The sequence below is a fragment of the Eschrichtius robustus genome, chromosome 10 (genome assembly GCF_028021215.1).
Source record: "Eschrichtius robustus isolate mEscRob2 chromosome 10, mEscRob2.pri, whole genome shotgun sequence".
Lineage (NCBI taxonomy): Eukaryota > Metazoa > Chordata > Mammalia > Artiodactyla > Eschrichtiidae > Eschrichtius > Eschrichtius robustus.
In genome coordinates, this window is record NC_090833.1 from 88,313,946 (window position 1) to 88,341,077 (window position 27,132).

At 40.0% G+C, this 27,132-nt stretch overlaps 1 protein-coding gene across 2 annotated transcripts in view; it reads right to left on the minus strand.

The window, feature by feature from the left end:
- Positions 1-7,457: 7,457 nt before the first annotated feature.
- HSD17B3 (hydroxysteroid 17-beta dehydrogenase 3) overlaps positions 7,458-27,132 on the minus strand; it is a 36,405-nt gene continuing 16,730 nt past the window's right edge. The window contains exons 6-10 of one of the 2 annotated variants that reach the window (XM_068552877.1): positions 26,117-26,151; positions 24,958-25,039; positions 24,259-24,324; positions 20,897-21,046; positions 7,458-7,894 (exon numbers count right to left, since the gene is read on the minus strand). In XM_068552877.1, coding sequence (XP_068408978.1) covers positions 7,784-7,894; positions 20,897-21,046; positions 24,259-24,324; positions 24,958-25,039; positions 26,117-26,151 — 444 coding nt within the window. In that variant the 3' untranslated portion in view covers positions 7,458-7,783. The remainder of the gene's footprint in view (positions 7,895-20,896; positions 21,047-24,258; positions 24,325-24,957; positions 25,040-26,116; positions 26,152-27,132) is intronic. The other variant, XM_068552878.1, reaches the window with a different exon arrangement.

A 27,132-nucleotide genomic window follows, 5' to 3' on the forward strand; every position in this document is an offset into this window, starting at 1 on the left:
ATGGAATCTTAAAAAAAAAAAAAAAAAGGTCATGAAGAACCTAGGGGTAAGATGGGAATAAAGACACAGACCTACTAGAGAATGAACTTGAGGACACGGGGAGGGGGAAGGGGGACAAAGCTGGGACAAAGTGAGAGAGTGGCATGGACATATATACACTACCAAATGTAAAATAGATAGCTAGTGGGAGGCAGCCACATAGCACAGGGAGATCAGCTCGGTGCTTTTTGACCAAGTAGACGGGTGGGATAGGGAGGGTGGGAGGGAGGGAGACACAAGAGGGAAGAGATATGGGGATATATGTATATGTATAACTGATTCACTTCGTTATAAAGAAGAAACTAACACACCGTTGTAAAGCAATTATACTCCAATAAAGATGTTAAATTAACAAAAAAAAATGGGCAAACAATCTGAGTATATTTTTCTCCAAAGAAAATAAATGGTCAATAAGGACTTAAAAAGATTCTCAACATCATTAGCCACCAAGGAAATGAAAATCAAAACCACAGTGAGGTATCATTTCATATCCACTAGGATGGCTATAATTTAAAAGATAGAAAATAACAAGTGCTGGTGAGGATGTAGAGGAATTGGAACCCTCATACACTGCTGGTGGTAATGTAAAAATGGTATCACCACTTTGGAAAACAGTGTGGCAGTTCCTCAAAAGGTCAAACATAGAGTTACCACACCACCCAGCAATTCCACTCCTAGGTATATATCCAACAGAAATGAAAATATATGTCCACACAAAAACTTGTACACAAATGTTCATAGTAGCATTATTTATAATAGCTAAAAAGTAGAAATAACCTAAATGTGCATCAACTGATGAACTGACAAAATGTGATATTATTCATACAATAGAATATTATTCAGCAATAAAAAGGAATGAAGTACTGATATCTGTTACAACATGGATAAACCTTGAAAACATTATGCTAAGTGAAAGAAGCCAATAAAAAAAACCCCACAGATTATATGACTCCAGTTATACTAAAAGTCCAAAATAGGCAAATCCATAGAGACAGAAAGTAGATTAGTGGTTGCGTGGGGCTGGGGAGGGGGCATGTGGAATGGGGAGTGACTGCTGATGGGCATGGCGTTCCTATGTGGGGTGATGAAATGTAAAAAAATTATTCTAATATTAATTGTGCCAATGTCTGCACAACTTTTTGAATATACTAAAAACGACCAAAGTGTACTCTTTAAATGGGTGAATTGTATAGTATGTGAATTAATAAAGCCATTATAAAGGTACTCAAAACATCAACATCAACAACTGTAAAAACGATGCATATAAAGGATGTATATTGGTGTAAGTTATTTATAAGATTTTAAAAATAAGGAAATACCTAAATGCAAAGCAAAAAAAAAGATGGTAAAATAAACGATGTTGAGTCATTTAAGTAACCATTGTAAATCATTTTTTGAATACTGATTAACACAAAGAAATCTCATGCTATAATCTTAAGGCAAGAGGCAGAATATAAAATCTGACACACACAAAGAGAAAATTTATAAAAGAAAATCCATAATCAATGAAGAATGGTTAATATTGGGTGGTGGGATAAATGGTGGTTTTTATTTTCTTCTCTTCTATATTTTCTATATTTCCTACACTGTTTTTTATAATCAGGAAAATTATTTTTTAAGGATTGAGAAAGAAAGTTTATTTGCAAAACTTACTTGAGATGCATAGACTATAAGAGCTGAATTGAAAATTATAGATCATGTGATAAAATCTTCTAACTTTACTGCTGAGGTGATTTTACTGAAGAAGCTAAGTGCCTTGGCCTATTGTCGGCCATCTTGTCAGAGTGTGTGAAAGTGAAACAGTTCCTCTCCTCTTCTCTCCTCCTCTTTCTTTCTTGATGATGCCGTACACAGATACACAAACACACACTCTCACAAAAGTAGCTCAGAAAAAGAAAGAATTGAAGGCTGGACCTTGAGGGCGTTATGCTAAGACAAACAAGTCAGACAGAAAAGACAAATACAGTATGATCTCATATATATGTGGAATCTTTTTAAAAACCCTAATTCATAAATACAGAGAGTAGATTGATGGTTAGCAGAGGCATGGTGTGGGGTGTGGGGGTGAGGGTGGTCAAAAGGTTATGAAATAAGCAAGTCCTGGTGATATAATGTGCAGCATGGTGACTAAAGGTAACAATACCGTGTTGTATATTTGAAAGCGGTTAAGAGAGTAGATCTTAAAAGTTCTCATCACAAGAAAAAATTTTTGTAAACATGTGTGATGATGGATGTTAACTAATCTTATTGTGCTGATCATTTTGCAATGTATACATGTATCGAATTATGTTGTACACTTGAAACTAATATTATGTTATATGTCAAGTATACCTTAATTTAAAAAAAAAAAGAACTAAAAATAATTTGAGAGATTTCTTTCCCCAAATTGGATTCTGTTCTAAAACTCCTATAGGATTATAAAAAAAAAGAAAACCAACAGTCTCTGTCCTAGACCATTAGAGGGCAGTCACAAGTTAAAACAGACTGCGTCCTAAGCACAGTGGATAAACTACAATGAGAATAATCATCTTCTTTGGCATCGGAAGCAAACATGATTAAAATCATGCTGACCTTGGGATGACCGTCTTCAGCTTTCTCTGGCAAGCTCTGGCTAAAAAAGTCTTTTTGAAGTAGGGCTTTCTGTTTCCCATCCCACAAGAACAAGAAATGGATGACGCCTCAGGGAACTGCCCCAGCAACAGCTCCCAACTTTTTCGGAGCAGCAGCCCATAATCACCTCATTTTCCTGCTCCAAGTGTTGTCAGAGGGATTCTTCCGCCTTTGGCATCCAGGGAGGTAATACAGATGGAAGGCTGGAAGAAGGACCAGCTGCTGATGCTGTTCCTCAGGCTCCCAAGACCTCCAAACAAAAAGAAGAGAATCAGGCAAGAAACAAGAGCTCAGTACTCCTCAGTGGAAAGAAAAGCTCTGTGAAGTTTGGCAAGCCTCGCTGTTCCCAAATGATTCCCAGATGATGGTAAATTTGGAAAATGGTCAGTGTTGAAATCGAGACACGTGGGCCTGGTTGCAAAGCCCAATTCCTCCCCTCTCTCCAGGACATGTGAAAGTGAAAAATACAGAGTTGGGGGCAATAGTGTTCACCCCTTGTCATTACTCCCAATTAAAGAAACTTATCCAGACAGTTAGGGCTATACTATAGTGCTTTAGCCTATATGCTGGAAGAGGATGCACGTTCATATCCCAGCTCTGTCACTCACTGGTCAGGTGAATCGGTATGAGTTACTCAACTTTTCTGTGCCTCAGTTTCCTCATCTGTAAAATGAAGGTAATAATAATATGATTTCCTACCTACTTCCTAAGTTATTATATAGGAAGGATTTACATAGTCCCTGACACATTATTAGTACTCAACAAATGTTAGTTATTATCTAGTGCTAGTGGTGATGGGAATAAAGATCTTAAAATACAGCATTTTTCTACCCTCATTTCATCCAGTCCAACATCTTAGGGCTTTTCCTATGAGGAAATGCTCTCTTAAAGACCCTCAAAAAGCTTGTTAGATAATCAATCATTCAAATCTACCCAGAATTAATACATTGGAAAAACTCCTATATCACACAACTAAAAATTTATCTCTAACATCTGCCCAAGGTTTTATTAGCTGAACTGCATTCCTTTTGTCACCTAAGCTGCTGGTTGTAGAAGTTCTTCCCCAAAGGCAAATTTACCAGGGATTGAAGTAAAGGTTTTGAAACACAATATCTACACTTTTACAAGTTGCTCCATCAATAGTTGAAATGCCAAGTAACTCTCCATAATTGATATAGGCCGGGACAAAAAAGATTAATTAGTGTGGCTCATTGTATTTTCCAGAGGTGGTCACAACAATATTTCCTATTACATGTGATACTTCTCCCATCAAGAGATGGGGTTTGTGTCCCCTCCCATTGAATCTGGGAGGGCTTTCAAATGATGCCATGTGACTTCCAAGGTTAAGTCATATAAACAGTATGGCTTCCGCCTAGTTTTCTTTGGGATGCTCATTCTTGGAACCCAGCCACCATGCTGTGAGGAAAACCAAGCTGCATTTAGAGAAGCCATGTGTAGGTTTCCATCCTGCAGCCCCATCTGGGGTCCCAGGCAGCAAGTCCCATCAATTGCCAGACATGTAACTAAGCAACCTTTCAGATGATTCTAGCTCCGGAAGCTGAATCATTTCCAGTCATTGAGTCTTCCCAGCTGAGCCCCCAGATATCATGGAGCAAAACAAACCTGCCCACTGTGCCCTTTCTGACCCACAAAATCTGTAAGGACAAGAAAATTGTTGTCATTTTATGCTACTAAGTTGGGCATTACTTATTACACAGCAATAATAACTGGTACAGCAAGCAAGCATGATTGTTTAAGTAGATTAGCCTTTAATGTCTGTAAAATACCTCCCACTTTGCTGATATCATAAAGTCCACAATGAGATACTTACTCTTTTGGCTTAAAGTTTTACCCCTTTTGAAACATAGAGTGAAGTGTAGTAAGAAAGAAGCCCAATGTCCTAATCCAGGTGCTACCAACTATTAATGGTATGACTTGGACAAATCACCTAATATGTGGGGCTTATGTTGCATCCCTTTTCTCCAGATCCAGCCTCTACCCTTCCCCCTCCCCACCCACAACTTGGTATCTCAGGAGATTAACCTTATGATTTACATCAGTGAGCTTCCAGTTGGATGTGACCAATGGGAGGCACCAGCAGGAGGCCCAGAAGACAGCAGGAGAATGAAGTTTGGGTATCATTTCAGTAAAGGTAAAACACCCCTGTTTTTCCACTCAACCCTCTCTCTACTCTCAAGTAATTCTGATCACCAACTGTGTGGGGAGATTTTCCCACAGCAAGCAATTCTTGGACACCCGCTGGATGTCCTACAATTCAACTCAATTCTGACACTATCTACCTGAACATAGCATCAGATCCCACAGGTTAAGGGCTCAGTCCCTCAAGACTGCTCCCACTTCATATATCAATTGCAAGTCCAGGCTGTTATCTGGGCTTCTGACCAACTGGCTCTAAATCAGATGTTCCCACAACGCCTCCTCAGGTTTGATGATTTGCTAGAATGGCTCACAGAACTGAGGAAACCAGTTTACTTACTAGATTTCCAGTTTATGTATAAAGGAATACAACTCAGGAACAGCCAGAGGAAAGAGCTGCATAGGTTAAAGTATGTGGGAAGGGGTGTGGAGCTTCCATGCCCTCTGTGGGCATGACACCTTCCCAGCACCTCCACATGTTCACTAACCCGGAAGTTCTCTAAACCCCATAGTTATAGTTCATATTATATGGAGGCTTCATTACATAGGCATGATTGATTAAATCATTGGCCATTGGTGATTGAACTCAGTCTCCACCCTTCTTCCCTCCCCAAAGGTTGAAGAGTGGGGCTAAAATTTCCAACTCTAATCACATGATTGGTTCCCCTGGCAACCAACTGTCATCTTTAGGGTTTTCTAAAAGCCACCTCATTAACTTAAACTCAAGTGCAGTTGAAAGGGGCTCATTATGAATAACAATTGGCACATTTATTGCTCTTATCACTTAGGAAATTCCAAAGAATGGGAATGAAAGTGAAATATATATTTCTCATTCTAAACCACAGTATCACAATTCCCCTCTGCCTCTCTATGGAGTGGCCACCGCCTGGCAGCATCTCTCAGCCAAAGGTTGCAGTTCCTCTGAGGCAGTGCTTCTTACACAGTTCCCTTTCTCTCTCTCTCCTAGTATTTGGTCCTTTCCCAGCCCCTTCAGGCCTTGGGGTAGTAAAAGCACCCCTCTATCACTAGCTCTGATGACTTACCTACACCCTTCCCACACATTTGCAATTAATTCCTCAAATTGCTCAAACATGCCTTTTGTTTCCTCTTGGGATACTGACTGATAAGGAGTTTTTGATTCTTCTTTGTAAAAAAGAGATTCCACCCATCCAGGCTGCTTCAGAGATCGAGGAAGATAATCAATGTGACAGATTATGTCAGGTCCAGGCTCAGTTACCTCCAATCACAAAAAACAAAAACAAAACAAAAGCACACTGAGTATTTCAAACAGAGGGAATTTAAGAGAGGGAATTGGTAACACCAAAGTTGAAAGGCTGAAAGAGCAAAAAGAGGATACTAAGTAACCCAGATATCAGTAACTGCAGGGCTGGTGGAACAAAAAGGAGGAGGTGGAGTTTCTGGGAACTGGATGCTTAGAGGGGGACCCCTGCATGGTTAAGGCTCAGATACCTAAAGAGGGCTTTGTGGGGCTGGTGCTCAGATCCTTACAGGCTGCCTCTTGATTGGTGCTGAGTCTGGCTAAAGCTGTTCTCTCTGCAGAGTGATGGCAACAGAAGTACAAACACGAAGAAATTTCCCTAGCCCTTTCTACCTCCTTTTACTCTCCCAAATTTGCCTCCCCTAGGCAGAATCTAACCCAAAGCCAGCTGGTGTGAGTGTCTTAGGACTCGAGTTTGAAGCTTCCCCAGACCATCACCATAGATCAGAGTATAAAAGGTGGAGCTTAGGACTGAAAGACACCAGGTTAATAATCAGTACATAAAAGCGTCCTGTATTATAGTTGTTATTGTTGCCCATAACTGAGAAAATATAAGTAGATATCCATACTTTAAAATGGATAAATTTTCCCAGTCTTTTCCTCAGGGAAGGTCTAATAAGAGCTATGATATTATAGTCCACTTTCTAAGCTTACCAAGGTTTTAAATGTTCTATCCTCTGCTTTCTTCCAGAACATCAAAATGTCCCATAAATTTCAACCAAATCTCCCAGAATCCTTTTAAAACTGGAGCAGCAGCACATAATCTTTGCTCACACCATAAATGCAAATGACATTCTCAGAAAAGATAAGTGCCACCAAGCATTGGCAGTGCCTAGAACACGATGATGTCTTGGGGAAGCACTCTTGACCAATGCCAGACAATGCAGGGTCACCAGCTGGCATGATCCTCCCCCAACTCCCTCAAGAGTTGAAGGATAGTAGTTCCCTAACACACCACCTCATATGCATTGACAATTAAAGCCCTCAGTCCAGCAACCCAAGGGCTGGAGACCTGTAAAAACTCATTTCTAGAGATACCAACTCCTGTGTTAGAGCAATGGTTTTTTAAACTACTTTTAGCAACATATTTTCTGTTTTGATTTTTCTAAACACAGTCTTCCATAGAACCCCAAATAAAATTGAAATAGATAAATCTGGTGCTGCATTAGTTGAAATAAGGGGTCCCCAGAAACTGTCCTGATGTAGCTGTTGTCCCCACCCCTTCTCCTAGACAGTTTTCTGGGTCTCTGAGGAAGCCAGTTTGAGAACCAGTGAGGGCTCTAGGACTACAGCAGTCTTGATAAAGTTTAGTAATTTCAGAAATTCTTTAATATAGCTATAAAAGTAGATTACTAGGTATAATTGTTACCAATATTCAAAGAATTGGAGGCTTTCTTCGCACTACATTATATTATAGTCCCATACAGAAAATTTTCCAGTTTTACCTATAGACGCCCTCACCTTCTGTAACTATTAAAACCCCATCGCACAACACATGTTTTTACATCACAGCTCTCCCAAAGATCTCCAGACTTGAGTAAAATTGCAAAACAAAGTTGAATTTTAAGTACTGGATCTGTGTCATGGGCCCTCCAGCTTCAGGGAGGTGACAAGTACTGGTCTGTTCCTGGGTCCTCTGTGGCCAACGCAGAACTTGGTGAAGAAAGCAATGCTGGGTGGCACATCAGCCCACCAGGACTATCTGATGTTGGCATTCTGCTTGAGGTAGTCCATGTAGCGAGTCAGGAGCATCTTCTGAAACACGCTGCTGTAGAAGGCCCATGACGGGATCACGCTCAGAATGCTTGCCTTTAATAGACAAAAACATAAGTGTCTGGGAGAAAAGAAGAGCAAGGAAGTTGCAAGAAAACATCTCAATTTATATTCATCATCTTTAAAAATGTATATCTGATGACTGAAGTTAAGTCCCAAATCTTTCAAGTAGTTGTTAAAGTTTAAATGTCTTGTGACATTTTCTCAGCAAACAGGGTTTTCTCAGGAACGTCAGAACAGTCAAAGCAGTCACTTGTCAGAACAGTCGTGAGGTATTTCTAAATTAATAGAACTCTGTACATAGTAACACCCTCTCTTTCTTCTTTCTCTTAGTGAGCACTTTCTCTTTCTGGTGCTTGATCTCCCAGTGTCTTCATATTCTTTCTAGCAAGATTCTACTAAAATGAGATTCCAGGAAAAAAATCAGAAATGCTTTCCATCACCTGGCACAATGCCTGAGGCACAGTAGGCACTAAGCAAATACCTGAATGCATAAAAGAGTGAATGAACAGGAGAGTGGCCAAGATGGTGGAGCAGGAAGATGCTGAGCTCCCCTCCTCTCACAGGAACACCAAAATTACAACTATTTACAGAACAACTACTGATGAGAGAGACCTGAAGTCTAGCAGAAAAGATCTCCTACAACTAAAGATATAAAGAAGGAACCACAAAGAGATGAGTAAGAGGGGTGGAATGTGGTATAATCAAGACCTATTCCCCCAGGCAGGAGACCCACAAATGGGAAGATAATTACAATTGCAGAGGTTCTCCCCAAGGAGCGAGGGGTCTGAGCCCCACATTGGGCTCCCCAGCCTGAGGGTCCTGCTCCAGGAAGATGAGGCCCCAGAATGTTTGGCTTTGAAAGTCAGTAGGCTTATTTTCAGTAGAGCCAGAGGGCATTAGGATATAGAAACTCCACTTTTAAAGCGCACACAAAATCTCACACACTCTGGGAACCAGGGCAAAAGCCCAACCACCAGTGCACTGGCACTGGCCCCAGGACCCCCAAGGCCCCACAGCCAGCTGTCAGGTCCAAACCTGTCCACCAGCAGGCCAACACCAACTCCAGGACCCCCAGGGCCTTGCAGCCAGAGACACTGGGACCAGGCTCTGCTCACCAGGGGGCTGTCACTATCTCCAGGACACCCTGGGCCTCAGCCCTGAACACAAGCAAGCCAACACCAGTTCCAGGACCCATGGGCCCTGCAGCCAAAGTCCCCAAGACCTGGCTCTGCCCACCAGTGGGATGTCACTAGACCTAGAACTCAGTCTTACCTACCAGCAGACAGACAAAAGTTCCAAGAACATGACAGCCCCACAGCCTGACATGTCAGGACCTAGCCCACCCATCAGCAGACTAACACCAGCTCTGAGACACCTTGGGCCTCACAGCTGCCCTGGGATCAGGCCCCACTCACCAGAGGGTTGACACCAGCTTTGGGACACCAGAGACTCAGCAGCCAGCCATGTGAGGAACCAGCCCCACCCTCTAGTAGGCCAACACTAGATTTGGGATCCCAAGCCCTGTAACCAGCCACCCTGAAGTCTGACCCACACACCAGTGAGGCAGCACTAGCCCCAGGACACCCTGGGGCTCCACAGCCAGCCACCTAAAGACCCAGTCCCACCCACCAGTGGCCAGTAGCCTCCGCAAAAGACAGAACTGGAGGCCAACCTAGCCTACCAGACCACCCACAGTAATCAGCCCGCCATGACACAGTCCACATGGGGGCACTCCTAGAGCATATATCTTTGTTGACCAGAGGGGAGTACACTTCTGGGATACATAGGGCATCTCCCACAAAAGACCACTTCTCCAAGATCAGGAAATGTAACCATCCTACCAGATACATAGAAATAAAAACAGTAAATTAGGCACAATAAGGCAACAGAGGAATATGTTCCAAATGAAGGAACAAGATAAAACCCCAGAAAAAGAACTAAGTGAAGTGGAGATAAGCAATCTATCTGATAAAGAGTTCAAGGTAATGATCAGAAAGATGCTCAAAGAACTCAGGAGAAGAATGGTGTAAGATGAACGGAGTGAGAAGTTAGAAGTTTTTTAAAAAAGAGTTAGAAAATATAAAAAACCAAACAGCGCTAAAGAATACAATGACTGTAATAAAAGTACAGTAGAAGGAATCAGTAGATTAGATGATACATAAAAATGTATCAGCAAATTGGATGACATAGTAGTGGAAATTACTGAAGCTTAACAGAAAAAAGAAAAAAGAATTTTTAAAAGTCAGAACAGTTTAAGAGACCTCTGTGACATCAAGAATACTAACATTAGCAGGAGAAGAGAAAGAGAAGGAAACAGAGAAGATATTTGAAGACATCATAAGGGCTGAAAACTTCCCTAACCTGGGAAAGGAAACAGATATCCAGGTCCAGGAAGCACAGAGAGTCCCAAACATGATCAACACAAAGAAGACCACACCAAGACACATTGTAATTAAAATAGTAAAAATAAAGAGAGAATATTAAAAGCCACAAAGGAAAAGCAACAGTTACATAGAAGGGGACTCCCAAAAGACTAACAGCTGACTTTTCAGCAGAAACTCTGCAGGCCAGAAGAGAGTGGCACAGTGTATTGAAAGTGAAGAAAGGGAAAAACCTACAATGAAGAATACTCTACCTGGCAAGGTTTTCATTCAGATTTGAAGGTGAGAAAAAAGGTTTTACAGACAAGCAAAAGCTAAGAGTTCAGCACCATGAAACCAGCTTTACAAGAACTGTTAAAGGGACTTCTTCCCTAGGCAGAAAAGAAAAGGCCACAAATAGAAATATGAAAAGTACGAAAGGAAAAAATCTCATCAGTAAAGTCAAACATACAGCAAAGGTAGTAAATAAACCACATATAAAGCTAGGAGGAAGGTTAAAAAACAAAAGTAGTAAAATCATCTATATCCACAATAAGCAGTTAAGGGATAAACAGAACAAAAAGATGCAAATTATAATGTCAAAAACAGTAAATATGAAGGGCGGGGAGTAAAAATACAGGATTGTTAAAATGCGTTCAAACTTAATAGATCATTAACTTAAAACAATCATGTATATATAGAGATTGCTATATATAAACCTCATGGTAACAACAAACCAAAAACCTATAATAGATATGTTCACACAAAAGGAAAAGGAATCAAAATATAACACTAAAGATAGTCATCAAATCACAAGGAAAGCAAGAAAAAGAAGTAGAAAGGAACAAAAAAGAACTACAAAAACAACTCAATTACAATTAACAAAATGGCAAAAAGAACATACATATCAATAATTACTGTAAATGTAACTGGATTAAATGCTCCAATCAAAACACATAGAGTGGCTGAATGGATATAAAAACAAACCCAGTATATATGCTGCCTACAAGAGACTCATTTCAGATCTAAAGACACATACAGGGAATTCCTTGGTGGGCCAGTGGTTAGGACTCAGCACTTTCACTGCCATGGCCCTAGGTTCAATCCCTGGTTGGGGAACTAGGATCCCACAAGCCACGCAGTGCAGAAAAATTAATTAATTAATTAAAGACACATACAGACTGAAAGTGAGGGAATGAAAAAAGATATTCCATGCAAATGGAAATCAAAAGAAAGCCAGGGTACAAAACATACATCAGAAAAAATACACAACATTGTAAAACAACTATACCCCAATTTAAAAAAAGAAAAAATACACTTTTAAACAGAGACTGTAATAAGAGAAAAAGTAGGACATTATATAATAATCAAGGGATCAATCCAAGAAGAAGATATAGCTATTGTAAATACATGTGCACCTTACATAGGAGCACATACGTACATAAATATTAACAGACATAAAGCAGAAATTGACAGTAACACAATAATAGTAGGGGAACTTAACAACACACTTACATCAATGGACAGGCCATCCAGACAGAAAATCAATAAGGAAACACAGGCCTTAAATGATACAGTAGGACAGATGAATTTAATAGGTATATATAGAACATTCCCTCCCAAAGTAGCAAAATACACATTCTTTTCAACTGCACATGGAACATTCTTCAGGATAGATTACATGCTAGGCCACAAAACAAGTCTCAGGAAATTTAAGAAGACTGAAGTCATAGTAAGCATATTTTCCAACCACAACTCTATAAGACTAGTTATCAACAAGAAAAAACTGCAAAAAACACAAACAAGTGGAGGCTAAACAATATGTCACTAAACAACCAGCGGGTCACTGAAGAAATCAAAAACTGCCTGGAGACAAATGAACACAAAAACAGAATGATGCATAATCTACGGGACACAACAAAAAACAGTTCTAAGGGTGAAGTTTATAGTGATACAAGCCTACCTCAGGAAACAAGAAAAATCTCAAATAAACAATCTAACCTTACACCTAAGGAACTGAAAAAAGAGAACAACCAAAACCCAAAGTTAGTATAATGAAAGAAATAATAAAGATCAGAGCAGACATAAATGAAATAGAGACTAAAAAATTAAAATAACAACAGAAAAGATCAATGAAAGTAAGATCTGTTTCTTTCAAAAGATAAACAAAATTGATAAACTTTTAGCCACACTCATCAAGAAAATAAGAGAGAGAACCCAAATCAATAAAATCAGAAATGAAAAAGGAAAAGTTACAACCAACACCTCAGAAATACAAAGGATCATAAGATATTACTATGAACAATTATATGCCAATAAAATTAACAACCAAGAAGAATTGGACAAATTACTAGAAATGTACAATCTCCCAAGACTGAACCAGGAAGAAATAGAAAATGTAAACAGACCAATTTTCATAATGAAGTTGAATCAGTAATCAAAAAATTCCCAACATCTCCCAAAACAATAGAAATAAAAGCAAAAATAAATAAATGGGACCTAATCAAATTTATAAGGTTTTGCACAGCAAAGGAAACCATAAACAAAACAAAAAGACAAAGACAACCTATGAACTGGGAGAAAATATTTGCAAACAATGCAACCAATAAGGGCTTAATTTCCAAAATACACAAACAGCTCATATAACTCAATAACAAAAAAAACAGCCCAATAAAAAATAGGCAGAAGACCTAAATAGACATTTCTCCAAAGAAGACATACAGATGGCCAAAGATGCTCAACATCACTAATTATTAGAGAAATGCAAATCAAAACTACAATGAGGTATCACCTCACACCAATCAGAATGGCCATCATTAAAAAGTCTACAAATAATAAATACTGGACAGGGTGTGGAGAAAAGGGAACCCACCTACACAGTTGGTAGGAATGTAAATTGGTGCAGCCACTATGGAAAACAGTATGGATGGTCTTTAAAAAACTAAAAATAGAGTTACCCTATGATCCAGCAATTCCACTCATGGGCATATATCTGGAGAAAACTTTAATTTGAAAAGATACATACACCCCAATGTTCATAGTCATCACTACTTACAATAGCCAAGATATGGAAGCACCTAAATGTCTATTGACAGATGAATAGGTAAAGAGGATGTGGTATATGTGTGTGTGTGTGTGTGTGTGTGTGTGTGTGTGTGTATAACTCAGCCAAAAAAAAAGAAATAATGCCATCTGCAGCAACATGAATGGACCTACAGATTATCCTACTAAGAGAAGTAAGTCAGACAGAGAAAGACAAATACCATATGATATCACTTACATGTGGAATCTTAAAAAAATGGAAAAAATGAACTTATTTACAAAATAAAATAGACTCACAGATGTAGAAAACAAACTTATGGTTACCAAAGGGGATAGCAAGGGGGAGGGAGATAAATTAAAAGTTTGGGATTAGCAGGTACAAACTACTATATGTAAAATAGATAAATAATAAGGTCCTACTGTACAGCACAGGGAACTGTATTCAATATCTTGTGATAAACCATAATGGAGAAGACTATGAAAAAGAATATATATATGTATATATATATATATATATACATATATATATATATAAAACTGAATACGTATGTATAAAACTGAATCACTTTGCTGTATACCAGAAATTAACACAACATTGTAAATCAACTACACTTCAATAAAATTTTTTTTAATTAAAAAATAAAAACTCCCAATAAACAAAGGTCCAGGACAAGATGGCTTCACAAGTGAATTCTACCAAACATTTAGAGAATTAACACCTATCCTTCTCCAACTATTCCAAAAAAAATTTCAGAGGAAGGAGCACTTCCAAACTCATTCTGAGGCCAGCATCACTCTGAAACCAAAACCAGACAAAGATATCACACAAAAAAAGAAAATTACAGGCTAATATCACTGATGAACATAGATGCAAAATGTCTCAACAAAATATTAGCAAATTCAACAATACATTAAAAAGATTATACAATCATGATCAAGTGGGATTTATCCCAGGGACGCTAGGATGGTTCAATATCCACAAATCAATCAATGTGATATACCATATTAACAAATTCAAGAATAAAAGTCATATAATCGTCTCAATAGATGTGGAAAAGGCTTTTGACAAAATTTAACATCCATTTATGATAAAACCTCTCAACAAAGTGGGTATAAAGGGAACATACCTCAACATAATAAAGGCCATATATGACAAGCCCACAGCTAACATCATACTCAATGAGGAAAAGCTGAAAGCATTTCCTCTAAGGTCAGAACAAGAAAAGGATGCCCATTCTCATCACTTTTATTCAACATATTAGTGGAAGTCCTAGCCACAGCAATCAGATTAGAAAAAGAATCAAAAGGAATCCAAGTTGGAAAGGATGAAGTAAAACTATCACTGTTTGCAGATGACATGATACTATACATAGCAAATTCTAAAGAGATCCAAGCAAACCACTAGAACTCACCAATGAATTCAGTAAAGTTTCAGGATACAAAATTAATATACAGAAACCTGTTGTATTTCTATACACTAGCAACAAACTATCAGAAAGATAAATTAGGAAAACAATCCCATTTACCATCACATCAAAAAAATAAATAAAATACCTTTTAACTAAGGTATTTCTGTACTCAGAAAACTATAGGACACTGATGAAAGAAATTGAAGATGACACAAAGAGATGGAAAGATATAACATGCTCATGGATTGGAAGAATTAATATTGTTAAAATTACCATACTACCCAAACAATCTACAGAGTCAATGCAATCCCTATCAAAATACCAATGGCATTTTTTCAAAGAAGTAGAACAAATAATTCTAAAATTTTCATGGAGACACAAAAGATCTTGAATAGCCAAAACAATTTTGAAAAAGCAGAACAAAGCTAGAAGTATCATGCTACCTAATTTCAAACTATACTATAAAGCTACTATAATCAAAACAACATGGTACTGTCACAAAAACAGACACATAGATCGATGGAACAGAATAGAGAACTGAGAAATGAACTGACACTTATATGTGCAATAAATCTACAACAAAGGAGAAAAGAATATACAATGAGGAAAAGACAGCCTCTTCAATAAATGGAGTTGGCAAAACTGGACAGCTACATGAAAAGAATCAAACTGGACTACTTTCTCACACCAGGCACAAAATTAAATTCAAAGTGGATTAAAGACTTAAATGTAAGACTTGAAACCATAAAATTTCTAGGAGAAAATATAGGCAATATGCTCTTTGACATCAGTCTTAATAATATTTTTGCATATATCTCCTTAGGCAAGGGAAACAAAAGCAAAAATAAACAAATGGGACTACATCAAACTAAAAAGTTTTGCACAGCTAAGGAAACTATCATCAAAGCAAAAAGGTCACCTACTGAATGGGAGAAGATAGTTCCAAAAGATTTATGGGTTAAGGGGTTGACATCCAAGATACACAAAGAACACATACAACTTGACATCAAAGAAACAAACAACTTGATTTAAAAATGGGCAGAAGCCAGGACATGGAAACAACCTAAATGCCTCAACAGAGGAATGGATAAAGAAGATGTGGTACACTTATACAATGGAATATTACTCAGCCATATAAAAGAATGAAATAATGCCATTTGCAGCGACCTGGATGGACCTAGAGATTGTCATACTGAGTGAAGTCAGTCAGAGAAAGATAAATATCATAGGATGTCCCTTATATGTGGAATCTAAAGAAATGGCACAAATGAACCTATTTACAAAACAGAAGTTGAGTCACAGGCATAAAAAAAAAAAAAACTTGTGGTTACCAGGGGGGATAATAAGGGGAGGAATAAATTGGGAGATTGGAAATATACACACTACTATATATAGAATAGATAACTAATGAGAACCTACTGAATAGCACAGGGAACCCTATTCAGTACTCTGTAATGACCTATATGGGAATAGGATCTAAAAAAGAGTGGATATATGTGTGTGTATAACTGACTCACTTTGCTGTACAACAGAAACTAACACAACATTGTAAACAGCTATACTCCAATAAAAAATTAATTAATAAAAAATAAAAATTTTTAAATTAAAAAGAAAAAAATGGGGAGAGGATTCAAATAGACATTTTCCCAAAGAAGACATATAGATGTCCAACAGGCACATGAAAAGATGCTCAACATCACCAATCATCAGGGAAATGCAAATCTAAACCACAATGAGATAGCACCTCACACTTGTCAGAATGACTATTATGAAAAAAACAAGTAACAAGAGCTGACAAGGATGTGGAGAAAAGGGAACACTCATATGCTATAGAAAACAGTATGGAGAGTCCTGAAAAAATTAAAAATAGAACTACCAAACCATCCAGCCATTCCATTCCTAGGTATTTATCTAAAGAAAATGAAAACACTAATTTGAAAAGATATATGCACCCTTATGTTCATTGCAGTACCATTTACAGTAATCAAGATATGGTAGCAACCCAAGTGCTCATCAATAGATGAATGGATAAAGAAGATGTGATATATATATAATGTAATTTATAATTAATTGTAATAATTTGTATAGTAATAATTTATATATAATATATATAATATTACCCAGCCATAAAAAAGAATGAAATTTTGCTATTTGTGGCAACATAGGTGGACCTAAAGGGTATTATGCTAAGTAAAATAAGTCAGACAGGAAGACATATACTGTATGATTTCACTTATATGTGGAATCTAAAAAACAAAACAAATGAACAAACATAACAAAACATAAACATAGATCCAGAGAACAAACAAGTGGTTGCCAGAGGGGAGGATGGTGGGGGGAGGAGAGAAATAGAGGAGGGAGATTAAGAGGTACAAACTTACAGTTGCAAAATAATTGAGTCACAGGCATGAAATGTACAGTGTGGGGAATATAGTCCATAATTATGTAATATCTTTGCATGGGTGAGAAATCAAATTTAGACTTATCATGGTGATCATGTTAAAATGTACAGAAGTATCTAATCACTATGTTGTGTAACAGGAACTAACATAAAATTGTAAGTCAATTATTCTTCAAAAACAAACAAACACATAGCAAAAGAGATCAGACTTGTGGTTACCAAAGATGAGGGTATGGCATGGGTCATTGGGGGAGTGGGAAGTGAATGAAGGCAGTCAAAAGGTACAAACTTCCAGTTAAAAGATAAAAAGGTACTAGGGAAGCAGTGTACAACATGATAAATATAGTTAACACTGTTGTATATTATATATGAAAGTTGTTAAGAGAGTAAATCCTAAGAGGTCTCATCAAACGAAAAAAAATTTTTTATTTCCTTAATTTTGTATCCATATGAGATGATGAATGTTCACCAAACTTATTGTGGTCATCATTTCATGTAAGTCAAATCATTTTGATGTACACCTTAAACTTATAGAATGCTGTATGTCAATTATATCTCAATAAAACTGGAAGAAAAAAATTCTTTTAAAGAGTTAATGAATGGAAATGAGTCATAGCAAGGTGTAAATTATTATCATGGAGTATTTGCTTTGAAAAGGAGGGGAAGCCTCAAGTTGAGGCACAAATGCCTATTGCTTTTCAGGCAAGAGGCACAGGCCTTGGAAGGTTCTTGCCCTCAAATTACACTTGTGTCCTATAAGGCAGGTCCAGGCCCCCAGAAGTAATCATTTTGTCCACAGTGTGATCCGGTTAATCCAACATTCCTCAATCTACCTACAAAACAACAGAAGTTCAACTAGAGGAAAACTTGAGCCTTGTGGGCAGCTTGAACCTTCAGATTTTTGCAGTCCTCTGAGGTATCCCAAAGCAGGAAACTAAAGATGGTTTCTGGGAACCAAAGTAGAGCTCTTCATCCACTGGCCAAGTCTATGAATCAATGCAACATCTTCTTCAAGAACTTCATTTTTCTCCCAGACAGAGCTTTTTTTATTTCACAGCAAAATCAAACCCTTCCATTAGCTTTGTCTTGAACTAAATGTTTTGGCTTACTGAAGTCAGCCATAAATAAAATAAACTGAAATCCCAGGTCCCCAGAAAATGTTCTAAAAGGCCCCCTCTCCCATCCCCATCTTTATCTACCTTCTCCCGACCTGGAGGTGCCATGTAGAAGGAAACAGAAAATGTTTGGCATCAGACAAAAGTGGACTTAAACCCTTGCATCACCTTTACCAGTCAGGTGGTCTTGGGCCCTCTGATCCATCTGAGCTTCATCTGATCTGATCCAGCTCTGAGCTTTGGTTTCCTCAATGTAAAAGGGGAGCCAAATGTCCTGTCTCACAAGATGTTTAGGAGAATTAAATGAGGTAACTATGAAGCCCCAAGTTCCACACGGATTCTTAGGTAGAGGCTCCAGTCCCACCTCAACTGCTGCCCCAAAACTCCTTGAGGGTAGAGAGCATCCTGTCTTTGCCTCACCTCTTTGAAATGGAAGACTTGCTTGTTTACTGGTTGATTCTACTTGATTACCCATAACTTTAGATTCAACGATCTTTCTAAACCCTGGCAAATTCAAAATTGGTTTTAATGGTTTTAATGATTTATGTGTTTTCCTTTGTTTTCTCTTTTGCTTCACCAGGCACAAAGACTTTTTCCTACTGTTTTTGGCATCTGTTTACCAGTAGAGATTAGAATTTGTTACATAAGAAATCAAAGAGAAAAGAAAAAAAAAAATTCAACTTTTGACATCTAGAATTGGATTACAGTATGTATGTAGCAAGACAATAGTCTTGCAAGCCATGCTATTGTCTCAAGAAAACATTTTCTAAATGCTAATGGATTCCATTTAAAACATCAATATCCTGGAGGACTAAAAGTTCTGCTAAGGGGAGGAGAGGATGTCTTATCCACTGGAGCTACCTAAATCCCTCTGAGATGGACAGGATGTGACCCTGGGAAAGCATACAAAAAGCCTGTACTTTTTCTGCCCTGGCTATGGTGGGAGGTACAAGAGAGAAAGAGGAAGACGTGGCCAGATGTGTGTCCTCTGATGTGTGTCCTCTGAGCTTACGCAGGAGGGCTGGGGGCCTGGGGTGAAGGATAGGAAAGTGTGATAAATAAGTAATGGTAGCAAAGGAGGGTTTATTGCCTCCACTCTGCTGGAGTGCAGCCACAGAATATTATCTCAGTGTGGCGAGGTAAGTGCTGAGATTTGGTTTTCCAGCATCCCTCAGGTTCAAATTGGTGCTGATGCAGAGTAGAGAGCCAGAGGGCCTCTGTGAACCAAAGCTGCAGATGGACAGCTGGCCTCTGGCTGGATGAGGGAGGTAGCAGAGATTCAGGCATGTTCAGCCATCAGTAGCTGGGGAATGCATTGGCCTAGCCAAAAGGACAGAAGGAGTCATCCCCACAACCCCACAGACATAAACCAGCAAGGTGAGCAACCATCAGATTGATTAGGGACACCAGCCACACACACTTAAGGACCAGCAGGAGATCATAGGGACTCTTTCCCCAGTGTCATTTTAGTGAGAGAGGCCAGAAGAAGGGACACTCAGGCAAGACTGAACATTTTTCTCTAAATAATGGACAGCATATTTCCTAAATGGACAGTTTAGATTATCAGATCAAACTAAGTTTAAACTCATTAGACATTCCACTAATTTGTTTTCGTGCCATGCAGCAAGTAGTGGTCTGAAGAAAAACCAGATCAGCAATAGGCAAAATAAAGATCTTATATTCTTTCTGCTTGTCCACTTGGCACTGTGTGTTCAAATGGTGATTCTGCACATTGTTGAGATTCTACAGTAAAAGTAGCAAGTAATCAGCTAAGGCAATTCAGTATCTCTTGCCAGAGTCTCAGTACTGAGTCCCAGGAGACAGCTGAATGCTTTGGGAGGATTTAGTGCATTGACCCATGAATCTCTCTAGCATCAGAGAGAGACAGAGAGAAATAAAGAAGCCTAATTCCCATGGTAGAAAAACATATGAGGCAGAGGAGAAAGCTGACACATGAAGGGAAAGTAAAGATCTGTCTAAAATTCTTTGGTGACGCTGGAAACAGAACTACCCTGACACTGTTTGTCTGTTTTCAGTATTAGTGTGAAACTCAAGTCCACCTTTGTTTCATGTTTGTGTTTTTTCCTAAAAGCAGCCCAGGGATGGTAAGAACTCCTCGTGCCATATACTTCAGACTTTATTTCCACGTTTGATGAAGCCCGTGGTGTACAGGAACCAGACTGTACTTTCTCACGAGAGCCAATTGTGAGCTCTCCTCCTGAATTCATGTGCAGTGACCACACACTGGTAGCTTAACATCAGTCATGGAAATCAGCAAACGCTACAAATCAAGGTGTTTTGTTTTATTTTTGGTTTTTTCCTGCATAGTTAAACATCTACTGGCACAGAGGGCCAAGGACATCGACAGCTCCTACAGGGAAGCACCCTGTGTTTTGGCCTGACCTTCACAAAGCTCTGGGAGCCGCCTTACTTTCTGAGGGCAGAGGTGAGGCAGTCAAGGGTGAGATTTGCCAACTTCAGAGTTATCTATAGGCTGGGCACCCAGTGCTTCAGCTTCTCCTTCCCCTTGCTAGATACGCCTTTTCACAGGCTGGATTACCCTCAGCAGCGTACCTCTGGCATCACTATCCTTGCGTGACAGAGAACGGCTGAAAGCTCCAACAGCAAGGAAGAGCTGGCTAAGCCCTGCTAGGGCCCCCTGCTTGTCTGTCCTCCCTTGCTTCAAGAAAGGAGAAGTTATCAATTACCAAGATTTCATGGGCGAGGCAGCCACAGGTTTCGTCTCCAATCGTGACATAATTCAGTGATTCTTTAACAAACTCATCAGCAGTCTTGGTTATCATGTTGGTATTTAGATACTTTGTCATTGGGGTTGAAACAGCATACGGGGTGAGCACCTACAATGGGAAATAAAGACCGTAACACAGGAGCAATCTGCCCAGCCCTGAGAAACTAATACCCATTTTACCATCCCTTCATGTTCCAACTCTGTTCCCCCCCTAAAAAGTCTCAGGATACTATATGATAAGAGAACAGTTAAAGGTATAGAACGAGCACAGAGCTGGGAACCAGAAAGGCCAGTTTCTGGCTTAACGTGGCAACTAACTCAAGATGAGGCCTTAGCCACACAACACCAAGTGGTTCAAATGCACACAGGGTGAACGAGGAGCTCTGTCTTAGAGCACGTTCCCCAACTTAGAAAGTGAAAATGCAGGACACCCAGTTATATTTGAAGACAAACAATGGAAAAATTTTCAGTTTAATTATATCCCAAGTATTGCATGGGATGTACTTATTCTCAAAAGATTATTTGTTATCTGAAATTCAAATTTAACTGGATGTCCTGTGTTTTATCTGGCAACCCTATCACAGAAGTTTATTTCTAACACACATAACCAAATTGGAGCACTTTCAAGTACTTTAGATTCCCACTTTCACACTTCGGTTAGGAGCCAGGAGTGGCACATACCTCATAATCTTTCCTGTCATGGTAAGAAAAATAAACAACAGAAGACTGTACCCTGAAAACCCAATACCATGTTTCCACTGGTGGTCTCACCACCTTGTGGCCTGGCATGAGGCTTCATAATGGGGTTTCTTACTTTATTCCCAGACACAGAGACCTTGGCATCTTTAGGGAAAAAAAAATATCCATGCTTGTTTTCTTTTTCTTCACATCACCTTTGAAATTTTTGTCACATCACTTTTTTTTCCTCATCACACTTGAAATTACGTTGTTTCATAATTTAATCCAATGTATGTCAGTCAATTCGATTCAATTGGTTCTCATGGAAATGAATGCGGTTATTAATTTGCATAACATTTTTCTTCCAAAGATCTCAAAGTGTATTCTTAGAAAAATATAAGAAGCTTGCATTTTCAAACCCAGTTTTCAGATAGGGAAATAATAAAAAGTGTTTCCATTCTTACAGTGAGTTTTGGTTGACAAAACACCTTTATGTATAAAACAAGGGCTCAATAAATATTGGTTAAATTTGCATACTTATTTATTCATTAGATCGTCACAGTAACCCAGAGAAGCAGCTATTATAAACCCCTTTTTACAGATGGGGAAACAAGCTCACAGAGTTTAAGCAGGCTGTCCAAAACACTCAGATAATAAATGGCAGCAGCACTGGGATTTGAAAATCAAACCCAAGAGTACAGTACATACTTCCTCAGGAATTTTACAAATATTTACTGAGCACCAATTACATGCGTGTTTGGAGAGACCAGTTGGTTTTCAGAATGTCACAGTGTCTTTTCCAGGACTTGGAGCAGCTCCGAGGCTTCTGCATGAGGGAAGGGGCTCCCTCCCCCTTCCTCACCTCCTCCCACACCTTCTGCCCCGCAGAACCCACTAACTTAGCAGCTACAGCATCTCTGGCCCACAATTATCAAGATCGAGATGATGCTAAGACTTGATACTCAACACTAAAATTTAGTGTTGTTCACCAAATATTTCTAGTTCTTCTTTCTTCCAGACACATGATAGAATTGCACTTCCTGGGTCCCTATGGTTGGGTGGGACCATGTGACCAGACCTGACCAATGAGTATGAGCAAAAGTGACATGTGACTTTTCTGAGCCAGAGCCCTTAATTATCTTTATTCTTTTTTTTTTTTTTTTTTTGGCTCCATTGGGTCTTTGTTGCTGTGCACAGGCTTTCGCTAGTTGCAGCGAACGGGGGCTATTCTTCATTGCAGTGCACGGGCTTCTCATTGTGGTGGCTTCTCTTTGTTGTGGAGCATGGGCTGTAGGTGCGTGGGCTTCAGTAGTTGCAGCATGCGGGCTTCAGTAGTTGTGGCTCGTGGGCTCTAAAGTACAGGCTCAGTAATTGTCAGAGCCCCTAATTATCAAAGCAAGTCTCTTGAACTCCTACCACTTTTTCTTTGACATGTCAACTGACAATATCCAAGATGGCGGCTGCTCCATCAGCCTGGGTCCCTGCGTCACTACAGTGAGCTAATCCCCTCTGACAGTTCACAGTGAATGTGTAGCATGAATGAGAAATAAATCTTTGTGGTTTTAAGCCAATGAGATTTTAGGGATTATTTTTTACTGCAGAAAACTTAACATATATAAGGTAGAGCTGTTGCAAAAGGAATCCGTCCTCAGCTGGGAGTTGGAGAATGGATAGAAGGGAATAATCTCTGATAGGTGAGACTTTAGTTCAGCAGGGCAGAGAATGGGACTGTAGTCTAGTGACAAGTCTGTTACAATCACTCACTACAACTGGGAAGATGATGTTATTTACAAAGCTCCTACTATTAACTCATATCTGCCTGTTGAATAAGCTTCATGCTATAGCTGGTTAATTTATACTGGGATACTCTCACCTGGGTATTTTAATTGAAAATCAGTATGTGCAGCAGTAATTTTAAAAATATAACTGAGTGTGCCTTTTTCATTCCTAATAGTATGTCATCAAACTTCTTCCCAAACAATTAACCGTAAACTGTTTATTCCAGGTTCCAGAAACCACTTAGAGTTAATTGTGTTGCTGAAGGAAGCACATCATATTGCTCAGCCTACAGACGGCAGTGACAACCCAGCTTTGTTTACAGTTAGGACAAGGTCAACTCCGTGACCACTCTGTCATTGTAGGGGAAATGGAGAGCAGAGCATCTCTTCCCCAAGTGCTCAAGAACCAGAGTGTGGAGATCTCTGTGTTCCATCACAGGTGAACAGCCCCCAAGCGAAGCACCCTCTCCCCTCTTCCAACATTGACCAAGTGCCCAGTTTTCTTTTGTTCCTTCTCCACAATTCCTCCCACATGAGCGTGTCTCCTCTATCTAGGTCGGAGAGTAAAGGATGCTTAGACAAGACCCTATTTCTGTCCTGATGCAGCACTGGGTAGCAAGCATTTCTGAGCACTCACTTATCCCACCCCATTTCCTTCTCCAGCACCCAGGGCATGGTGAGGGCAGCAGCAGGCAGAACCACGGTGGCTCCGCTGCCACCTCTATGGTCATAGGGATTCACATGGTGTCATCCAGACCCTCTCTCCTGGTCACACATGTACAACCTGTCCTGCAGGAAGCAGTGGCCCAGGCTCCATGGGGATCCAGAGTTCCCATTCCCAAGGACTCAGAACTGTTGACCTCACCTGGATAATGATTCCTTTCTCTTTATATTCTGCTTGCAGTGCCTTGGAAAATGTGCACACAAAAGCCTGGAGCAAGAAGGAGAAACACCTAAGGACTTGATTCTCTGTCAGAGCCAATTCACTCAGATTTCAAAGGACACCACAGGGAGCTTATCTTCTTCACCTTAAAATGCAGCAGTTTGTCTTGATGGGAGTTAGAACTTCATTTCTTGGTCTGGGAAGAGCTCCCGCAATGAGAAGGAACATACGTTTTGTAATAAATACATACCTAGGGCCACTGCATATAGATACCCTACCCGGGGGGAGCTCTGCCTTGTCTAGAGCACCCACAGTTCCAAAGATTTGTTTTATGGCTAGGGCAAGAGGACACCTGGTGAGGCCTCTGGGATGGAAGGAAACTACAATGTTACTTGCTGGCCAGAGGAGCGCAGGGCTCCCAGGCAAGGAAGTGAGTGGGAGCTGGAATTCCATGGGGGCTGCGCTTGCCCGGCTGTGCTGCTGCGAGGCTTCATCAGCCCAAGGGCAGCATCTTTTTCTAATTTGCACCCAGATACTGGCTGACTCGCTCCTCCCTGTACCCAGAAGAGTGCCTCTAGGCAAATCAGTCCATCGCCTTGCCAGATGATCCAAAGGAAAATGCTAAATGGGAAAAACAAAAGGAAGAAGGAGAAGGAGGCTTGGACTACATCTGTCACTCACCTTAGAAGCCGAATATGTGGAGTACAGAGGCCAGGGAAAGAGGGCCACCCCAGAAGATATGTTCAAGATGAGACCTTTCCGCCTAAAAGGCAAGAAACAAAGTTTCAATAGTTTTGCTGCCTGATTACACCTTGAGAAGGAAGAAAATAAAGGGGCTCATGTGAATGCTGGGAAACTTCCACCCTCTCTAGGTTTCCATGTGTGCTAAGTGTTCTGCTTCCAAGAACTGTCAGTGGAACTTCACCTCAATCATGAACTACACCACACAGTGATGCCACTCGGCGGTCAGTTGACTTCAAGAGCTTGTGACTGGAAACAGGGGCTCTGCTACAGCAAAGATCCACCACCAAAATGCAGAGAACCAACTCAGCTCAGACAACACTCAAGGGGGAAGTGATCCTTCTCTCTCAAATGTGACCATATGAGCTCAAGTTCCCTTCTGACTCATAAAGATGACCCACAACAGGACAGATGTCATATGCAGAATCCTGTCTTGGGTGGAATTTGACAGTCCATCATCTGCTCACACAGGCACTCCTACATAAGTCTCTGGGGTTCTTACTTACCCTTTTGAAATTCAATATCCTTAATCCTTCCCAACTAGATGGATTCAATCCAGAAAAATCAAGAAACTGAAAATTGGAATACAAGGCCAAGCCCCTTCTTTCTCTAGGGAAGATAAAACTATTAACCATTTGCTTTTAGTGAATACCACCTGAGAAAAACCAGCTCCCAAATGGGCATTGTAATAGGGTGATTTAAAACATGGAATAAATAGAGACACTGATGGGGTGGTGATTTTTACCCCAAAACTGGAGTATTCATTCTGACAAGAGCTGAAATGCATAATAACAAAGAGATGATCTTGGTCTCAGGCCAACTTCTGAAGTGTCTTTTACACTCACTGTGAGTTAATTTTTTTAACACAATGTCTGCTGAAACTGCTGTTCTCTTCCTCCCTCCAGTATATGCTACATTTGACCTGCAAATATGCTTATCTGCTTGCAAAGCTGGCCTGGTCCAACCATAATCTCCATGTCCTTTCATCATAGTTTTATCATTTGTTAAAGCAGCAGCAGATGAACCATATCCCCCTGGTCCCCAAGTCAGCTGATTGCCAGGCCAGGCAGACCATGGCTTTTCCAAGGAAAGACCTTACCTTGATTCCATGTGTTTCAGAATCAGCTGTGTCATCTATAAGAGAAGGGCAAAGTTAAGCCCTGACAAAAGAACTATGTAGCAATGTGCCATGGGGACTTAGGAAGTAGGTGTTGGAGGAAACGAGAAAGAGCTTCATCTTCTCAGATGGCCTTGAAAATCTGCTGACACTCACTGGAGGTAATTCTGACAACACTAGAGTCTGGCTGGAACCCATAAAAGGCAACTTAGACAAATGGCAAACAGTTCAGAGGCCTCTGGTTTCTTCTTCATAAAACTGAAGTCTTCCTGGAAAATGAAGGGAGTGAAAAACTATGGAAATTGGCTTATGTCTGTGGGACCAACAGTGAGGTTCCCCAGATACCCTTCATTCTGGGAGAGAGGCAAAGGTAGTTTGGCCATTACAAAACTCACACAAGAGTTAGAATTAGGGGACTGTCAGGAAACCTAACAAGTGTCCATGAGTGTCTCACATACAAGGTATGAGATGGAGAAGGACATCTCTTCAGTTCAACAGCAGCCTCATTGGCAGCCTGCAGGTGGTCTGTGAAGTAGCTCCCTAGACACAACATGTCTGCTGGCCTGTTGGAATTACAACAGCATTGAAAAATCCCTTCCCCACCCCAACCTACTGTCCCTGGAAGAAGTCTTCCCTGCCAGTTCTGGAGCTTAAATATTTCATTAAGAAAGATTTTCATGTCATAATTTTAAGGCATCCATTTTAAGAATTAAGAAAGAGGCAAACCCATGGACTGAAATGTTCTTGAAAGTACAATTGAGTGGAATCAGGCCCTGTCTTGGGAGCAGGTTTGAGACAGAGAGGATCCAAACAGATGGAGAGAGGCAGAGAAATAGAGGACACTGGGGACCAGAAGACAAGTTTGCTTAATTTTTCATGCTGTCTGGGGCCCTGCATTTCCTAGGAAGGCCCCTAAGCTCATCCCTGGGAGCCTCCAGATAATGTTTTCACTGCTCTGGAGAAGCGGCAGGGGTGGGAGTGGTGAGGGCTTCCTAGAC